The sequence below is a fragment of the Cetorhinus maximus genome, chromosome 8 (genome assembly GCF_964194155.1).
Source record: "Cetorhinus maximus chromosome 8, sCetMax3.hap1.1, whole genome shotgun sequence".
Classification (NCBI taxonomy): domain Eukaryota; kingdom Metazoa; phylum Chordata; class Chondrichthyes; order Lamniformes; family Cetorhinidae; genus Cetorhinus; species Cetorhinus maximus.
This window is the reverse complement of record NC_135886.1, coordinates 76361560-76381840: the sequence shown is the minus strand read 5'-3', so window position 1 is coordinate 76381840 and position 20281 is coordinate 76361560. Positions and strand designations below refer to the sequence as shown.

Here is a 20281-nt window from a genome sequence, read left to right as displayed (position 1 = left end):
AAGGGAGCTATATCAAAGGCTTTTTAAATTTGATAACCCAAGCTTACCAGCAGAGATGGAATACCTACTAAGACAATGGCCTCTCAAACATTTCTTTTAACTCATAATGGCAGTCCTGAAGACTAAGCCGAACTCCAGATTCTGGATAAACATCCTTTGTTGAAGACCTTGCAGTAAGGTCACGTGACCTAAGAATCTAGCTTGTTGAACAAATTAATAATGCCTTGCTGAGCTGCATAGCTCAGTCTGCTGCTTTAACATCTGCCCAGCAGGCCACATCAAAGGAGCTCTAGCTCAGGTTAGACACCTGACCCCATCAACCCTGCTTCTGCTGGAAGTTCTGTTCCATTGCCTACAAGACTGATCATTTCTGCATGCCTACCTCATCATGTGAAGTCAAGACCACCAGAAAAGTGAATTATCCAGCATTGGTTTTCAACCCACCGACCTCTGTGAAGGAATATCTCATTGGACTTTGATTCTGGACTCTGGAACCTATGCAAAACAATATTTCTTTCCTCTCTGGTGTTTTTACTGTAAATATATCTTTTCTCTATCCTTCATTACTATCTGAATGCGAGGAAGACGTTGCGAACTCTCTTTTTGTGTTTTGAGTGTGTGCATATAAACTAACCCTTCGAGTTCATCCTATCTCGAGTTTGCTGTGGGGTTATTAATAGAAAATTTGATCACACCAAAACCAAGGGGTTGGGAAATATGCCACCACTATAAAGAGGGAAACCGTTCTGTTTATGGACTGGTGATGAAAGAAGAAATTAGCGCTGTTTAAATTAACCCCCTCCTGTCTGTAACACTACCATTGAAGGGTGTTCTACTCTAAGTTTGAACAACTACAATGGCAGGGTGAGTAACCCTTGCACCCTCAGGGAGCCTGTGAATGAGGAGACAGAGAAATAATCAAAGGGAGGTGTGCCTGCAACTGTGGAAGATTGTGGAGGTAAACCATCATCAAAGAGTACAGGTCTCCTGACATTCTCATCCCATTCTACCACAGACCTATTTGAGCATTTTTTGAGCTCAGTCTTTGCCACACATACTTCACCAGGGAGGTTTTTCTGCAGATTGGAATTAGGATCCTAATGTGTCTGCCATGGGTGCAACCATGGTAGTGAATAATTCAATCACACAAGTGCATTTCTCATTGTTCAAAATCGAAAACAAAAACATTGCTAGGTTAAGATAATGTATGCTTGCGCCTTAAGTACAGAAAATGCATTATGGCCCTAATTTTAACTGGGGTGGTTTTTTGGCAAATATATTTTGATCACAAGCAGAAAATTAGCATTGCAATGCCAGAAGTTGGGTGGCTTAGTTGTGTACCATACTTTGCATCCGCTTTCTTCTTCTGCACTTTAGTTTTACCACACATTAAACACATTCCACCACTTTATTTGTTTCATATTTCCACAGAGTTTCTCTTTTCTTCATTTTTGCCTGATACACCTTGTCTTTCCCCTTCACTATAGCATAGTCAAATGTGACAAATATTTAACATTAATTCTGGGTTTTATAAATGCAAATAGTATTTGTCTCCATAATTAGCTATTTATCTTTTAATGCTTTAAAGTTAACCTGTTGGGATTTAATTTCTCCCATTAGGCAAGTTAATTAAATAAGCTGCGTAGGTGGATGTGAATAATTATTCAAATCAGCTGACAACAACGTAAAATTGGGGGCAATCAGGTCACTGTGCTGCTGGCTAACTTAGCTCTAGCTAGACAAAAAAAGGCCTAAAGCTAGCCTGAAAATTATCCCCAATTATTTCCTTTATCATGATTAGCTTTGTTTTCAATTCAGATGGTGATTACAGTTAATGTGCAGTCCATTGTTATTGTCAGCAGCTCAGGTTAGGTGAAGTCCAATCTTGTTTTCCAAATCTAAGTGTGAACATAACTTTCAATCATTCCACTCTAAGATGCATCACTTCAGATGGCCCTATCAAAAAAGCATATTTTATAGGTGCAACCATGGTAGTGATTAGTTCAATCACACAAGTGCATTTCTCATTGTTCAAAATCGAAAACAAAAACATTGCATGGTTAAGATAATGTATGCTTGCGCCTTAAGTACAGAAAATGCATTATGGCCCTAATTTTAACTGGGGCGGTGTTTTGGCAAATGTATTTTGATCAGTTCAAAACTCACCCCTACAGCCAAAAATGAGACCCAGAATATGTTAACCCTGTTTCTCTCTCTACAGGTACTGCCAAATCTGATGACTATTTCCAGCATTTTCTATTTCTAACCACATTTAGATTTTGCCATTTGACTTCTCAACCATTTGGGGCGGAATTTTCCATGCCCATTGGCAGCGGGCATGTTTGGTGGCATAAGTTGACAATATGGCGGGAAGGCCAAAAATCAATTTCATGATGTCATGAAACCAATTTGCAATCATCCGCTTTACCCATCAATGGGGGGCAGGGTTTCCCATCGTTGAACATCGGGAACTTCATTGCAATACATCTGCATAACATTATAAGCCCAGCTCACCAGAATCATTCCCCCACACTGGATCATCCGAGCACATTGGTATGATTCCACACTGACGTGTTTCACAACTGTGCATAAGCAATATGCACCTGGTGGACTGCACTTCGCTCGGGACTTCGAGGTTTGTTTGCCTACCTTGCTTCAGGCAGCACTTGTGGTCATCAGTGCCAGGCTTCGCAGACAGCACCACATCACTTTTAGGGGGCTCACGGTCCAGCATCTACCTACCAGGTCAGCCATAAGGTAGGGGTGGCTTTTCAACGCCTGCAGGACTAGGGCTTGTTTGGGGAAGGGGGAGAAGTGGCCTCAGGCAAGCGAAAAGATTGCAGTGTAAGGGTGTACTGGGGAAGTTACCTTTAGTGCCTCTGTTGGCCCCAATCCAGTTCCCTGGTGGGTAAACCTGACAGGATATTTGTCACTCAAGCTTATTAGTAAAGATTGCAGTTGGATCCCAAAGGAATTATTGGGACTTGGTTTAAATATGCTCTAAGAACACCGCTGACTTTCAGTAAATATCCTTGCAGCATGAGATGAAATTCCTGGCAGGTCATCTCCTGACGACTTCAGGTGTGGGCTCATTTTCCTCCTTTAAGAACTCCTTAAAACCTACCCCTTCAACCAAGCTTTGGTCATCTGACCTAATACTTCCTTATGTTGCTCTGTGTCATATTTTGTTTCATAATGCCCCTGTGAAGTGCCTTAGGACAGTTTATTACATTAAAGGCACTATATAAATATAAATTGTTGTTTGTTGTTGTTGTCCACATCCTTTAGTGTTTAGAATTGGACACAATACTCCAGTTGAGGCCGAACCAGAGTTTTGTAAAGTTTCATTATAACTTCCTTGCCTTTGTGCCAAATACGTCTACTTTCAAGTGCAGGATCCCGTGTGCTTCTTTAACCACTGACTCAACCTGCCCTGTCACCTCCTATGATTTGTGCACATATATCCCAAGGATTTGTGCACATGTATCCCCTGCTCCTGCACCCACTTTCTTATTGTGCCTTTTACTTTATATAGCCTCTCCTCACTCTTCCTACCAAAATGTACCATGTTACACTTCTCTGCATTAAATTTGATCTACTACATGTCCAAAAATTCCACCAGCCTATGTCCTCTTGAAGTCGATTGCCCAGCCTCCTTGCAGTTCACTACGCTTCCGAGCTTTGTGTCATCTGCAATTTTGAAACTGTGCCCTGCCCTCCAAGTCTGGATCATTAATATGGATCCTGTAGAAACCTACAGCCACACTTCTCTGCATTAAATTTTAAATTCTTCCAGTCTGGAAAACAGCCGTTCACCACTACTTTTTGTTTCATGTCACTCAGCCACGTCCTTTCCTTGCTAACTACTTTCTCTTTTATTCCATGGACTTCAACTTTGCTGGCAAATCTTTTAATGTGGCACTTTATGAAATGCTTTTTGGAAATCCATATACTGTAAAATGCTTATTATCTGCATGCGCAGAGAATTGGTGGTGCTGGTTAATCAAAAATATTGGTTATCAGAGTTCCATTTACCTGTGGATTACAAGGCAACACCTGTAGCATGAACTAATGTGCAAGTACTCAGGAAGTAAAGAATGGTATTCTTTTTACTTGTAATCTTCAGCAGTGCATTAAAACATAAATTAAAGTATAAAATAATACATTATACAAGCACGGGTTCCGGATAAGTTCGTAACTGCTTCCAATTGGTAAAGTGATGATCCATATTAGGGGAACATCAGAAATTCCAGTTAGTAGAGATTTCTGATTGGTAGAGTACCGGATAACACAAGGTTTACTGCACACCACATCAACTAAGTTACCCTGATCAACCATCTCTGTTACTGTCGGATGCATCAATGATGACACTTAACAAGGCCAAGATTTGACCTGATTTACTGAATTTATTCAGCCATTTTTGCCTTCAGATACAGTCCCCTGAACATGCGCAATTTGACCTTTGTGATCCCATATGGAATGCAGAATATACTGTATAGTATCTAATGTCCAAGTTTCCATAACAAAGATTACCATCATGACAGTTACCTCATCAAAAAACTCAATCAAATTAGTTAAACACAATTTACCTTTAACAAACCCAGGCTGCTTTCTCTGATAATCCACACTTGCCCAAGTGACTGTTAATTTTGTCCCAGATTATTGCCTCTAAAGGCTTTGTCATTACTGACGTTAAACTGACTGGCCTGTGGTTGCTGGGTTTATCCTTACACCCTTTTTGAATATGGTTGTAACATTTGCAACCTTTATTTATCAATATTTTATTGTAATTTTATGTTCCTATCTACACTACACCATTTTTTTGGTTTTCAGCAAACCTAGATGTATGGCATTCTATTGAGTTATCTAAGTTTTGAATAAATACCGTGAATAGTTGAGATCTCAGCACTGACCCTTGGAGAACACCACTAGAACACCACTTCCATCCAAAACAAAAACAAAAACAGAAATACCTGGAAAAACTCAGCAGGTCTGGCAGCATCGGTGGAGAAGAGCACAGTTGACGTTTCGAGTCGAGTTTTGACTCGAAACGTCAACTGTGCTCTTCTCCACCGATGCTGCCAGACCTGCTGAGTTTTTCCAGGTATTTCTGTTTTTGTTTTTGTTTTGGATTTCCAGCATCTGCAGTTCTTTGCTTTTACCACTTCCATCCAATTTGACTGCATACCCATTATCTCTACTCTTGTTCTTTTACCACCTCACCAATCTCCCAACCAGTTTAATACGTTGCCTTTAATTCAAGGAGCTTTAATTCTAATAGTCTTTTATGTGGCAGCTTATTGGATGCCTTCAGCAAGTCTATATAAACCATATCCATAGACATTCCCCTACTGCCTTAGTTACTTACTCAAAAAACTCAATTAGGCTTGTTAAACATGATCTTTATAAATCCATAACATAAACAGAAAATGATGGAAATACTCAGCAGATCCGGCAGCATCTGTGGAGAGAGAAACAGAGTTAATGGGTGGAATTTAATGAAGCCTGCTGCAGCAGGATTCGCAGAGGGAGGGACTATAGAATCGTGTGGGATGAGTTGGAATCCAGATGGTAGAAAATGATGGCCAAATTAAATGGCCGGAGGATTGGCTGTGAAGTATTGAACCCACATGAAGGCAGCAAGAAGTCAATTAAGTATGTTAAGAAGATAGTTAAGAGAAATTTGCATGCTGCTTAATGCTATTAAATGTACCTTTTGGGATTAAGCGAGTGGCAAGTGGAGATCATGGGCAGCCAGATCCCTGAACAGTGAAAGCTGGTGGTGTTGAAGCAAGGTGGCCCTCTGAGGTGTAAGGTCAGCCATTTTGCAGCTGCCTTCAGCCAAAATGCAGAAGGAGTTTTCAAAGTTGCAGTCTGTGGGGCATAAACTGGAGGGGAAGGCTTGATGGAACAGTCTGAGGGGCATAGATCAGCACGTTAAATTCAGGGGTAGCAGCCAGCGACATTTTTTGTCAACTTAACCTCAGTGCAGCACGACTTCTTTGACACTGGAGCCTGGGTTTTGTGAAATATGTACCAGAAAAATAATCCAGAAGCTGCACAAAATATAAGTTGTATAAAAGAATACATTCACCTATCATTACTTTATTAAGAGTAATATTACCCTGGTATAGAACAAGATTAATGCTTTTCTTTCTGTGAACATTATGAGCAGAATTTTACAGACCCCCACCAGTGGATTTGCAGGAGTGGGGGCCCATAATATTCCCCAGGTAACTTTCCCATCAGTCTCCCACCTGCCTCTGATCTGTCCCCAATATTACTTGGGGAAGACAAGGCCTAGGGCGTTTTGCCCTCTGTTGTCCTAATTGCTGGCATTAAGTGGCCAATTATTGGTCACTATGCCTATCCTCAATTTTGAGACTGCCGAGAAATTGAGGGGCAGGGAGGGAAGCCCAGCCGATCACTTTGCTTGGGCCTTGGCTGGGAAGTAGTGCCTCCCTCAAGGGCACCCTTTCCACTCACCAGAACTACCATGGTGAGTGCTCTCACTCCCTTGCCTCACCATCAAGACCCACTCCCCCATCTCCCACCCGCCTGGGCTTCACCTCCTTTCCCCACCATGAGACATCAGGTTTTTGATGGGAATGCACATAAAATGACAGGAGGCTAGCCCACTGCGATCCCACCCACCCCCGATCAGGTTCCCATAAAATGGGGATAAATTGGATAAGGTGGCCACTAGCCCGCCCACCCTTAGGCCTATTAAGCCCCTTAAGTGGCCAATGATTGCCGACTCAAGGCCCTCAATCCGCCTTTACTGCCGTAATACACTGGGCAGTGGATGGCAACTGAGAATGGGAAAGCCGTTTTTTCACCCAGTTTGGTGAACAGGTGGGAAGGAAATGGGGATACATCCTTTTTTTTTAATTGACCTTTGCACACTGGAGTCACTGCTCTCCCCCACCACCCTCAAGATCATACCCCCTACTTTGTGCCTCCCTGCCTGGCCTCCAAAATCCACCCCGTACCTGCTCGCGCACCATCCCCGCAACCCCAGGGCGACAGATCACCCCAGCCTAAAAAGCCCAGGACTTACCTGGGCCCAGTGTCCATCTTCAATCTTCGTGGGCCTACTTACATTCCCAGCAACCCCCACTACTGAGTTCTGGTGCTGCTCCCCCACCCACCCTCTTTGTGCCTCCCCAACTGGCCTCCAAAACCCACCCCATATCCCTCCCTGTGCCCCGTAAAATCCAGCCCTTAGAATCTGGGGACTCCTTGTAGTCCCAATGCTGGTCACTAATACCACTGGCGCTGCTGGGGCTACAGAGTTGTTAGCCAATCAGTTCTCTGCGGCTTGACTTTTTAACTATTGAGGGGCGGACATCTCTTTCCAGTCAATTAATGTTCTTGAACATTCCGGCTGTGGGGCTGCTATGATCAGTGGGAATGCATCTCTCGATAACTCTTTGGGTAGTGCGGCAGGAAACAACAATTATTGTAGCAACACCAGATGTCATTCATAAAAAATGACAGTCCTAGCCTGAGATTTTTAATAATTTATATTTAATAATTTTTGGGGAGCACTAAGATCCTTTGGATAATTAAACAATTAAACAACGTCACTGTGGGCTGAATAGAGAGAAATGAACATGTTCATTCTTCAGCTGAAAGGTTTTACATGGTGCATCTTCCTCTGTTAAGATTATTTCTTGTTAGGTTCTCTAATGCGAACAAATTTGCTGTCTTGCCTTTCTCCCCAGTAATATTATAATCTATTATGTGGAAATCCCTGATCCTTAGGAGCTGAATTGCTCCATTAATCTTTTGATGCAAGCTTTTATACAGACCCTCAACAATATAACATGATTGTTAAGATTATAGGATTGGTTGTGCTGTTGTTCATAGAAGTAAAGTTATTAATGCAGTTTTGACTAACCTCTTTAATATGCAACTAGATGACCGTGTGAAAACCTGAACTGAATATAGTACTCTGTGGTCTGACCAATGCAAACTTAAATGTGTGCATAACTCAGCCTTTATTATTTTTAAATTTATTTTATAATTCTGAAGGTTGAAATTGATGTAGAACAAGGGGTGCAATATTTGAGATTTACGAATGAAAATTTAATCTCCCACACCTTTACCCAATTTCTTAAGTAGTCCGAATCTTTCTCACAACTTTTGCTGCATCCTATTTCTTTACCGCTGTACATGGTTTGATGGTACACTTCTGGGTAGTAGTCTGTTTCCTACTTTTAATGAAAGAGCGCAGAAATCTCCTTGAGGCACAGAGGTGATTTGTTTAAGTTTAAAATTTCTAAATAAAGTATTTTGAAAACTTTTAAAACATGTCCCCTCATGTGACATGAGCATCACATGAGCTGGGACATACCAATGATTTTTATAAAAAATTTTATTGAATTTTTAAACACTTCATGGAACCTCATCCCGCCCGTGGATGAGGTTCCATGAAAAATGTGAAGACTGCCTGGGCTCTTCGCCTGACCGCCAACGTTAAGATTGGACGGGCAGCTCATTTAATTGTTTAAATTAGTTTTTAACAGGCCTTAATAGGCCTTTGACAGTTTGGTGGATGCGCAGCCGACATGGTGAGGTCGGGACGCCTGCCCGACGTCACCACGCATCATTTTACACATCGGCAAGCGGGCCCCACTCCCGCTCGCCAACCGGAGATTTCAGCCCATTGTTATTGCTGTTGTAGGTTCTAAAGTTACTGATATTGGGTAGAATTTGCAATTTCAACAAGGACATTAAACGGACGAAAGTAGACTAGCCGCTTGCTATACACCCAGTCTAATTTTTCCTTTTATTAACTTCAGGGGCAAGGTTTCCAAGTAGAAGTATACTTGTTTTTTAAAACACCAGCATTAGATCTATATTTAATAAAATTTTGAATCAAAACAGAAAGTGCTGTAAACATTCAGCAAGAGAGGCAGCATCTGTGGAGAGAGGGTATAGTTAATGTTTCCTAGGTCTTAAGTTCTGGAATTCCCTCTCTGAGGGCAGGACTTTCCCTATGGTGGCGGGAGACAGAAGTCAGGACTTTTTCCAGATGCAATCCTGTCCATTCTAAATAATAAATTAAAACATTTCTCTTCTTTTTTAAGATCATCTTTTAGAGCTTGTTTTGTTTTAGATTTATAAATCCTTGTTCCTTGATCGCACTGTATGATATTAATACTTAACTCATTAACAGGGTCATAGGAAATTATTCTCTCCATTATTTTAGCTTATACATTTGTAAAACAATTCTCTAATTTTACATTAAGGTTCTTATGATGTTTGCAAAGGGATCAAGGCATAACAAATATATGCATTGAAGGGAACAAAAAAGACAAGCTAGATTTTAAAATGATTTGCATTTAAATGGTGACCATTTGTATTCACAATGACTACAATATTTGTACAGTATTCACCTTCATTAAAGTAGCCAACAATCTTAACATGAATTTAGAAAAAAGAGAATATTATTATCTGGTAGCAGGGGAAATGAAGAAGACGCATTCTAAGGAAGTGGCCGTTGTTGTTGCAGGAGACACGTATACATTCTTGATCTGAAGAGTCTTGTTCATCAAAATTGTGCCCAGTGGATGATTCTCCATTTGATATATTCTGAATGTGATTGGATGATTCCTGGCTGGAAGAGTTAAGATACTAAAGAATGGTGGTTGATGAGCCTAGTGGCTTCTTCTTATTTTTAACAGTTCTTGTGATCTTATGATCAGAATACCACACTTCTGTGATTGGCCAGTTCCACTCAAAGATGTAAGTTGGCAGCCAAAATTAAACTCAAGCATATCACTTGTTTTGGTTTCAGTAAACAAGCAAAACTATTTACGTATGTTTGAATACATCAAAGAATTTGAATATTTAGCCTACTAACAATGCCTGTTAAATGCTTAATTTCATCCAGTAAGAGAAAGTTACTTTCAATGATTAAATTTAAAAAAATATAGCTGAGCTTTAATGCTTTATCTTTAATAAATCACAAAAAGAAATGCCTGAAAATAGCACTAACATCAGCCTTAGCCATACCACAGTAGCTTGCTTAAAATTAAATTTCTGCTCTGATAAAGCTATTCACTAGAAATTAAACTAGGATTTTCTGAGCTCCACTATACTTGTTATTTATTAATTTTAAACAGAAAATAATAGGAATGGAATCTGTACAGTTAATAAAGCTGCGTCTACACCCTTATGAATTTATAAGTTTCCACCTTGTATTTGGACCTGTGACAGACTTGATTAGCAATATCTTTTATTTTGGAGACATATAAGGCCAATTTAACAAAATCACACACCCAGCAATGTTGTAACATTATCCAATAATTGAGTTTACATGTTGCCTGGTTTTTTTTGGAGTCTAGCTCCATATTATTATCTTATCAGCTTATGTCCTAAGAACAGAAAGCTTGAACACAGAGTGATAATGATATAGAATCATAGAACCAAAGAAAAGTTACAGCACAGAAGGAGGCCATTCGGCCTATCTTGTCCATGCCAGCCCGAGGACACCCAGGTGCCCTTTCTAATCCCACCTTCCTGCACCTGGCCCATAGCCCTGCAGTTTACAGCACTTAAGGTGCAGATGCAGGTACTTTTAAAAAGAGTTTAGAGTTTCTGCCTCTACCACCAACTAGGGCAGTGAATTCCAGACACCCACTACCCTCTGCGTAAAAAAGTTCTTCCTCATGTCCCCCCTACACCTTCTGCCACTTATCTTGAATCTATGTCCCCTGGTTCTAGAATTCTCCACCAAGGGAAACAATTTTATCCTGTCTACTCTATCTATTCCCCTTATAATTTTGTACACCTCAATCAAGTCACCTCTCAGTCTTCTTTGTTCTAAGGAAAATAACCCCAACCTATCCAATCTCTCCTCGTAGCTACACTTTTCTAACCCTAGCAACATTCTTGTAAACCTCCTCTGCACTCTTTCCAGAGCTATTACGTCCTTTTTGTAATGTGGTGACCAGAACTGCACACAATACTCTAGTTGTGGCTTCATCAGCGTTTAATACAATTCCAACATTATATCCTTACTTTTATATTCTATACCTCTGCCAATGAAGGAGAGTATTCCATATGCCTTCTTTACAACCTTGTCTACTTGAACTGCTGTCTTCAGGGACCTGTGTACTTGTACGCCAAGATCTCTCACTTCATCTACCCCTCTTAGTATATTGCCATTTATTGTGTAATCCCTATATGTTAAATCCCCACTATTTGATGATTGTCAAATAGGCTGGACAACCACAACAAATAGAATATGATGGAACTGAACTAATGCACTTAATTAGTTGCAATTGTCAGTGAACAGATGGCTCTGCAGTTGATACCATGTACTTGAATATAATGTAAAGTGTAGGGGACATCAGAGGGTAAGGGTGGAAACCATAATAGATACGACAGGACGATTTACTAATCTACTTACTTTTTATATAGATAATGTTCAGCAACTCTGATAGATGGTAATACTTGACAGTAGTGATATTTATATTACCAACTTTTTGTTTGTAAACTCTGCCAGAAGAAAGTTGGCAAGTAAATTAGGTAAGATATTACAATTGTTCCAATTTTCATCTTATTTCTTATAGGGTTATACGTCATATTTCTTTAGCAATTCATTTTGCCAGTGCCTCTGCTTATTTATGAATGTGGAGGGTATTTTAAGTTTTTTCAAATCTTCTATGCATTTCTGTAGCTCTGCCTCCAGTGTCTGTTTCTCATCATTATTTTTATTTTGATCCAGTTCTGTGGTTTTATCTAAGCTGCTTTGATTTGTGTTTGCTCCTTTGTTGATGTTCTGCTTTTGCAGCTTTTTGTCTTCACCCTCTTGCATTCTTTGCATATCATCAAGTTCTAGAGTGGTTGCTCGCTGTGGAGGCTCCTGGAGACTTTTGCTCATGGCTTCTGGCCCTGTGTTTACCTCATCCTCTTGCATCCTTTGCACATCGTCAACTTCCAGAGTGGTTGCTCGCTGTAGGGGATCCTGGAGACTTTTGCTCATGGCTTCCAACCCAGAGTTTACGTTAGAACAGCTCCCTGAGCTAGATCTGGCAATGTTTTTGCAGTTTGTTGCATCCTCTGTATCCTTATTAGTTTTAATAACTATGTTATGTTCTTCTGTCATGCTAGTCAAATCAGGTGATGCATCTTCAGCTGCAGTAAAATACAAAATATATACTGTGTTATAAGGGAGATCAACAGATCAGTCTATTCAAATAATCTTTTATTTTAGAGAGCAAATCTTCTGTGAAATAATAGCTATATTTTAATAAATTGCCTTGTTTGCCTGCACTATTATTGGAGAATTTGTAAAGAATAACTTTCAACCAGAAATGCATAAAAATTTATTCAAAAATAACATTGTTGAGAAAATGCACAGTGGACTATGCCATTTTTATTGGTAACATGCTTGGCTATTCTAGTCTTTACCTCAACTGCTCACTTCCTCACCTTCTTCTGTGTGATGACAATGCACCCTGAGCACTTTGTCTTCATCCTCCAGTACTTCTTGCATGTTATCTAGTTCTTTTTTGTGTGATTGCTGTGAGGATTCATGGGAATTTTTATTCATAACTTTTGACCCAGTGTTTGCCTCAAAACAGCTGTCCATACTGGATGTGGAAATGTCATTACAGCTCATTGTGTCCTCTGTATCCTTATTAGTTTCAATGACTTCATTCTGTTCTTCTGTGACTATAGTCAGATCAGGTGATGTTTCCTCAACTATAGTAAAAAACACAAACATGAATACTGTATTATAGAAGAGAATAATAGACCTTATTGTTAAAGGACAATTCTTCTTTGTCTATATTTTTGAAGAGTTTGAATAGAATAATCTTAGGCTGGAACTTTATAAATACAGGTTCAAAGTGAAAAGTTGAAAATTGAAAATATCTGGTTTCTAGGACTCAGGAGCAATTAATCCACAGTAAAACTTTATGCTTTGACATTGTTTTGAGTTGTATTTTCAGTCATTGAGATGAAATTGACTTCAGCACTCAGCATTTGTAACAAGATTGATGAGTTGGCGGCGCAAATAGAAATAAATGGATATGACTTGATAGATATTACAGAGACAAGGTTGCAAGGTGACCAAGACTGGGAACTCAATATTCAAGGGCATTCGACATTCCGGAAAAATAGGCAAAAAACAAAAGGAGGTGGGGTAGCTTTGTTAATAAAGGAAGGTATCAGTGCAGTGGTGAGTAGTGATATAGGTGCAAAAGTTCGTGATGTGGAATCAGTTTGGGTGGAAATAAGTAATAGCAAGGAGAAGAAGTCATGGATGGGAATCGTCTATAGGCCCCCGAAGAGCCGCCTCACAGTAGGACAGAGTATAAATCAGGAAATAATGGAGTCATGTAAGAAGGGCGCTACAATTGTCATGGGTGATTTTAATCTGCATTTTGACTGGACAAATCAGATTGGCAGGGGTAACATGGAAGATGAATTTGTACAGTGCATTAGGGATTGTTTCTTAGAGCAATATGTTGCAGAACATACCCGGGAACAGGCTTTTTTAGATGTAATAATGTGTAACGAGGTGGGATTAATAAGAGATCTCGTAGTTAAGGATCCTCTAGCGGGGTAGCAATCACAACATGGTAGAATTTCATATTCAGTTTGAAGGTGAGCAACTCGGATCTCAAACTAGTTTCCTCAACTTAAAAAAGGGAAATTACAGAGGTATGAAGAAAAAATTGTCCAAAGTGGGCTGGGAAAATAGACTAAGGGGAGGGTCAGTGGATGAGCAGTGGCAGACATTTAAGCAGATCTTTCATAATGCTCAGCAAAAATTTATCCCAGTCAAAAAGAAGGACTCGATGAGAAGGTTGAACCACCCATGGTTAACAAAGGCAGTCAAGGAGAGTATCCAATCAAAAACTAAGGCATATAAAGCATCAAAAACTAGTGGCAGGACAGAGGATTGGGAATTTTTTAGGAACCAGCAGCAGATGACTAAAAAGCTAATAAAAGGGGAGAAAATTGATTATGAAAGTAAATTGGCAAGAAATATAAAAACAAACAGCAAGAGCTTCTACGGGCATATAAAAAGAAAGAGAGTAGCTAAAGTGAGCATGGGACGCTTGAAGGATGCAACTGGAGAATTGATAATGGGGAACAGGGAAATGGCAGATAATTTAAACCAATATTTTGCATTGGTCTTCATGGTGGAGGACACTATAAACATTCCAAAGATATAGATAAGCAAGGAGCTAATGGGAGGAAAGATCTTGTAATAGTCTCTATCATGAGGGACAAAGTATTTGAGAAACTAATGGGATTAAAGGCAGGCAAGTCACTAGGACCTGATGGTCTGCATCCAAGAGTTTTAAATAAAGTAGCTGCAGATATAGTGGAGGCATTGGTCGAGATATTGCAGAACTCACTGGATTCCGGGAGGGTCCCAGCAGATTGAAAAACCATTAATGTGATGCATCTGTTCAAGAAGGGAGGGAGACAAAAAGCAGGAAACTATAGGCCAGTCAGCCTAACACCCATCGTTGGGAAAATGCTAGAGTCCATTATTGAGGAAGAAATAGCAGGACATTTAGAAAAGCTTAACGCAATCAAACAGAGTCAACATGGTTTTGTGAAAGGGACATCATGTTTGACAAATTTGCTCAAGTCCTTTGAGGATATAACAAGCAGAGTTGATAAAGGAGAACCGGTAGATGTAGTGTATTTGGATTTCCAGAAGGCATTCAATAAGGTGCCATGTAAAAGGTTATTGCACAAGATAAGAGCTCATGGTATTGTTGGTAATGTATTAGCATGGATTGATGATTGGTTAACACACAGAAGACAGAGAGTCGGGATTAATGGGTTTTTTTCAGGCTGGAAAGACGTAACTAGTGGAGTGCCACAAAGATCAGTCCTAGGGCCTCAATTATTTACTATCTATATTAATGACTTGGAGGAGGGGGCAGGGTGTAATGTATACAAATTTGCTGATGATACAAAAGTAGGTGAGAGGGCATGTTGTGATGAAGACAAGGAATCTGCAAGGGGATATAGACAGGTTGAGTGAGTGGGCAAAAACTTGGCAGGTGGAGTTTAATGTAGGAAAGTGTGAGGTCATGCACTTTGGTAGGAAAAAGCAAAAGGCAGACTATTATTTAAATGGAGAGAGACTCCAAAAAGGTGCAGCACAGAGGGATCTGGATGTTCTTGTGCATGAAACACAAAAAAGGTTACCATGCAGGCACAGCTAGTAATTAAGAAGACAAATGGAATTTTGGCCTGTATTGCTCAGGGGTTGGAGTTTAAAAATAGGGAAATCTTGTTACAACTGTACAGGGTGTTGGTGAGGCTGCACCTGGAGCACTGTGTACAGTTTTGGTCCCCATTTTTAAGAAAAGATAGACTGGCATTGGAGGCAGTTCAAAAGAGATTCACTATGCTGATTCCTGGGATGAAGGAGTTGACTTATCAAGAACTGCTAAACAGGTTAGACCTTTATTCATTAGAGTTTAGAAAAATGGGGGATGATCTTATTGAAACGTACAAGATTCTGAGAGGGCTTGACAGGGTTGAGAAAACGTTTCCACTAGTGGGGGAATCTTGAACTAGGGGACATAGTTACAGAATAAGGGGACACTCTTTTAAAACCGAGATGCAAAGATATTTCTTCTCTCAGAGGGTAGTGAATGTCTGGAATTCTCTACCTCACAGAGTTTTGGAGGCTAGATCACTGAAAGTATTTAAAGAGGAGGTAGGTAGATTTTTGAAATATCGGGAAGTTGAGAGCTATGAGGAGCTGGCACGAAAGAGGATGAGGCCTGGGGCAGATCCGCCATGATCTTATTGAATGGCGGGGCAGGCTTGAGGAGCCGAACGGCCTACTCCTGCTCCAAATCTTATGTTCTTATGTTCTCAAGTGAGGTGTACAACTGCCTGTTGTTACACTATCATTTGTTTTGCTCCACTGCCAAAGACCAATTTCATCTCCATTTTTTTGTCCTCATACATCAGCAGTCTTTTAATACACACCACAACTGTCCATTCCCATTTATTCAGTGAAGCCTGGGTTTTCCTCCTCTTCCTGTTATGACGCAGCAGATTATGTGTGCCAGGCTGACCAAATCCACGGGGGAAACATGACCACGCTATCACAATGGTTTTGCAATTTGTATTTATTTCAACATGCATGTCCTGAATTCAGAAGTAATAAGTCCACCAAGGCTTTTAGGGATTTTTTAAAAAACTAAATTAAAATATTTCTTAACAAAAGAAAATATTTCAAGCACATACATGGAACTACAAATTACTGCTATTGTAGCTCCTAAAATAACCTTACTCCCAGTTACACCCCATTTAAGGCAGCGTCTCAAAAATAAATTTTAGATTTTAAACAGATCCAGCAAATTAACACAATACTACCCTGGACAGTGGAATTCTAAATGGCTTTCTCCAGCTTCGGTTTTGGTAGACAGCAGGCTTATACACAAATGCTGGAGGCTTCATTAAGGCTATGTCACACACTTCTGTTAGATCTCACAATACCTTCTCCTGACACATAGCCTCATTATCCTTTATATATGTTTCTCTTTTTAATATGTAGGTTCTATTGTTTCATTTGTCTTTGAAGCTGGTATCTTCGTCATAATATAAAAACTTTCATGTTGCTACTATTTATTGGGAAAAATAAACACATTGGGCAGAATTTTCCAGTCGGCGATTTGGGGGTAGGGCTCACTCGCCGATGGGAAAATGATGCGGGATGACTTCGGGAGGAACCCCCAATGTCATCCTGGTCCATACATTTAAATATTGAGGAAGGCGGGTGGACAGCGAAATCAGCTGTCTGCCCGCCGACCTGTCAATGGCCAATTAAGGGCATTGACAGGATAATTAAGCTTGTTAAATGCCCTGCCCGTCCAACCTTAAGGTTGGCGGGCAGGCCAGGAGCCCCAGCAGGTTTCTGATAATATATGAAACCTCATCCATTGGCGGGATGAGGTTTCATGTCCGTTTTTTAAAAATTCAATAAAGTTTATGTGCTTCTTACTAACATGACCCATCTCATATGACATTGTCACATGAGGGGGACATGTTAATAATTTTAATATTTTTCTATTTTTAAAGATTTTTATACTGTCAGTAATCTCCCTGAGACAGCACTTAGTCTCAGGGAGATGTGTGCTCTTTCGCGCGCATGCACGAAAGAGCACATTTTGACAGATGGGAAATCCCTCCACCCCCCGCACAGGAAGTGCATAGCGCTTCCTGTCGAGCAGGCTGCTGGGCGGGCCTTAATTGGCCCGCCCACTCAAAATGGCGGCAAACCCCGTTTCGAAGGCGGAGTTCGGCTGCCTGCCCGCCGCCGAGCCGGTGGGGCCTGCCCGCCCATCACAGTAAAAATTCTGGCCATTCTTTAGCCTTGCTTATCTGGCTAATTGTAAACAGACTAAAATCCCTTTGAAATCCAAATCTCCCTTCATCTATCTAAAAATGCAAATTCCCTTCACACCTTATATGCTAAGCCAGCATCCATGTTTACTCATTAGCATGTCAAGCACCTAGCTTCCTTTGATGAGTCAAAGCCTGCAGTCTACTTGACTCCAAATGTAATTAAATCACACACAGATAGACCCAACTACTTACCCCCATAAACCTACCTTACATAAACCAGAAAAATATTATGAAAATTATTATACTCTCATCACATTCCTACAAATTTTCAGATGATATTCAGATAGTCAATGATTAGGGATACTGGAAAAACATCTGACGAGCTAGAAAGAGATATTTTAAAGTTTTACAGAATCCTTACTTTCACAATAATTTGGCAGGTGGAGTATAATGTGGGGAAATGTGAACTTGTCCACTTTGGGAAGAAGAATAGAAAAGCAGTATATTATTTAAATAGAGAGAGATTGCAGAACTCTGAGGTACAGAGGGACCTGGGTGTCCTGGTGCATGAGTCACAAAAAGTCAGTATGCAGATGCAGCAAGTGATTAGGAAGGCAAATGGAATATTGGTCTTTATTGCATGGGGGGGTGGAGTATAAAAGTTGGGAAGTCTTGCTACAACTGTACAGGGCATTGGTGAGACCACAGCTGGAGGGAGTACTGTAGAGGGATATACTTGCATTGGAGGCAGTTCAGAGAAGGTTCACTAGGCAAATTCCTGGGATGAAGGTGTTCGTCTTACGAGGAAAGGATGTGCAGGCTGGGCCTATACCCATTGGAGTTTAGAAGAAGAAGAGGCAACCTTATTGAAACATATAAGATTCTGAGGGGGGGGCTCGACAGTATGGACGCTAAGAGGATGTTTTCCCTCATGGGGGAATCTAGAATGAGGGGACACAGTTTCAGAATAAGGGGCCTCCCATTTAAGACGGAAATGAGGAGGAATTTCTTCTCTCAGAGGGCTGTTAGTCTGCAAAATTCTCTCCCCCAGAGAGCAGTAGAGACTGGGTCATTGAATATATTCAAGGCTGAGTTAGACAGATTTTTGATTGACAAGGGAGTCAAGGGTTATGGGGAAGACAGACAGGAAAGTGGAGTTGAGTCCACAATCAGATTAGCCATGATCTTATTGAACAGCCAAGTAGGCTCGAGGGGCCGAATTGCCTACTCCTGCTCCTAATTCTTATGTTCTTATGACTTTTGCTTATTGGCTGCAACTACATTACCATTTTGCTGTAATTATTTCTGGAACTGCCTCTCCTGCCCCCACCATTGCCCTCTGGCAGCACAAAAAGTGGGTTTTGCAGTGAGTGATTCCCCTATACCTTTGCTTCTCTACCTTTCTATATACATATACCTGGGAAAACAGGCTGAAGCCGAGTCCTACCTGTATTTTGCTGAGGGGCAGCAGCAGTCTGTAAAGCAGTCTCTAAATTTGCCAAAAATTATTAAAAGGAACATTAGGAAAGGATTAAGCTATTCGACCCCCTTGAGTGTGTTTCCTCATTCAATTCTCAATTTGCTAATCTGTACCTTATCTCCATTTAATTTTAAGATTATATCCACTTGTTCTGGACTCCCCCATCAAAGGAAATAACTTCTATGCATATATCCCATTACGTTGTTTTATCATTTTCAGCACCTCAATTAAATCAGCCCTCAAACTTGGAAATTTAAGGGATTACAAGTCATGTTTATGTAACCTGTCCTCATAGTTTATCTCTTAAAACCCTGCTAACATTCTGATCAGTCTGCAATGTGCTATCTCCAAGTTTAATATATCCTTTATAAGGTGCAGAATGCAATGCTCCAGATGAGGTCTGACCAAAGCTCTATACAATTGAAGCATAACTTCCCCACTTTTGAATTCCTTGAGATAAAGACAAACATTCCATCAGCCTTTCAAATTACTTTTTGAACCTGTGCAATAACTTTTAGTGTTTTATGTACCTGGTGACTGAAATCCATTTACACCTCCACAGTTCATCATTTCTCGCCATTTGGAAAATATTCTGATTTGTCTTTCTTGGATACAAAGTGAATAACCTCAGACTTCCCCACATCCCTTTTCTTTGACATTTGGATTACATAAATTTACATTCTTGGTTTGTGCATCTCAGTTCTCCCTCTCAAATGTAACATCAAAGTTAATCATATTATGGTCACTATTCTCAAGGTGTCCCCTTGCAGGTTGTTAATTAATTCTCGTTTATTAATATCATTAAATCTAGCATGGCCTTATCTTTCATTGGTTCAAAAACATATTGGGTGGAATTTTCCCATGCCACCCGTGGCGGGTTTCATGGGGGGCGGGCAAGGAGAATCCAGCGGCAGGCAAAAAGTCGCAAACCCGCTGTCATAAAAGACTTGCAATTCTCCCGATGGTGGGTTAATGGCAGGTTGGTTATCTTGCCAAATAGTGGCGTAAACGCCATTTGCATTCATTAACATGTCATGGATGCTCATTAAAACAGCTGGTCACCGGAATATTGTCATGCTTTCCAATCTTGCATCATGCCAGTGGGAAATTACGTTGGCTTCAGACCCGTTTTGAAAAGGGGTGGTGTGCACAAGTCAGACCTCAATTTGGTGGTAACTTTGAGGTGAATGGAACATACATAGCCTACCTGCCCTGGCGCTGTGTCAGTCTTAAGACCATAAGACCATAAGACATAGGAGCAGAAATTAGGCCATTCGGCCCATCGAGTCCGCTCCCCATTCAATCATGGCTGATAAGTTTCTCAACCCCATTCTCCCGCCTTCTCCCCGTAACCTTTAATCCCCTTACCAATCAAGAACCTATCTATCTCGGTCTTAAATACACTCAGTGACCTGGCCTCGACAGCATTCTGTGGCAATGAATTCCATA

At 40.5% G+C, this 20281-nt stretch overlaps 1 protein-coding gene across 1 annotated transcript in view; it reads right to left on the bottom strand.

Moving 5' to 3' along the window:
* Positions 1 to 11488: 11488 nt before the first annotated feature.
* Positions 11489 to 20281, bottom strand: part of LOC144683202 (uncharacterized) — a 63641-nt gene continuing 54848 nt past the window's right edge. Inside the window, exons 3-4 of the mRNA XM_078546161.1 lie at positions 12448 to 12720; positions 11489 to 12150 (exon numbers count right to left, since the gene is read on the bottom strand). Coding sequence (XP_078402287.1) covers positions 11588 to 12150; positions 12448 to 12720 — 836 coding nt within the window. The 3' untranslated portion in view covers positions 11489 to 11587. The remainder of the gene's footprint in view (positions 12151 to 12447; positions 12721 to 20281) is intronic.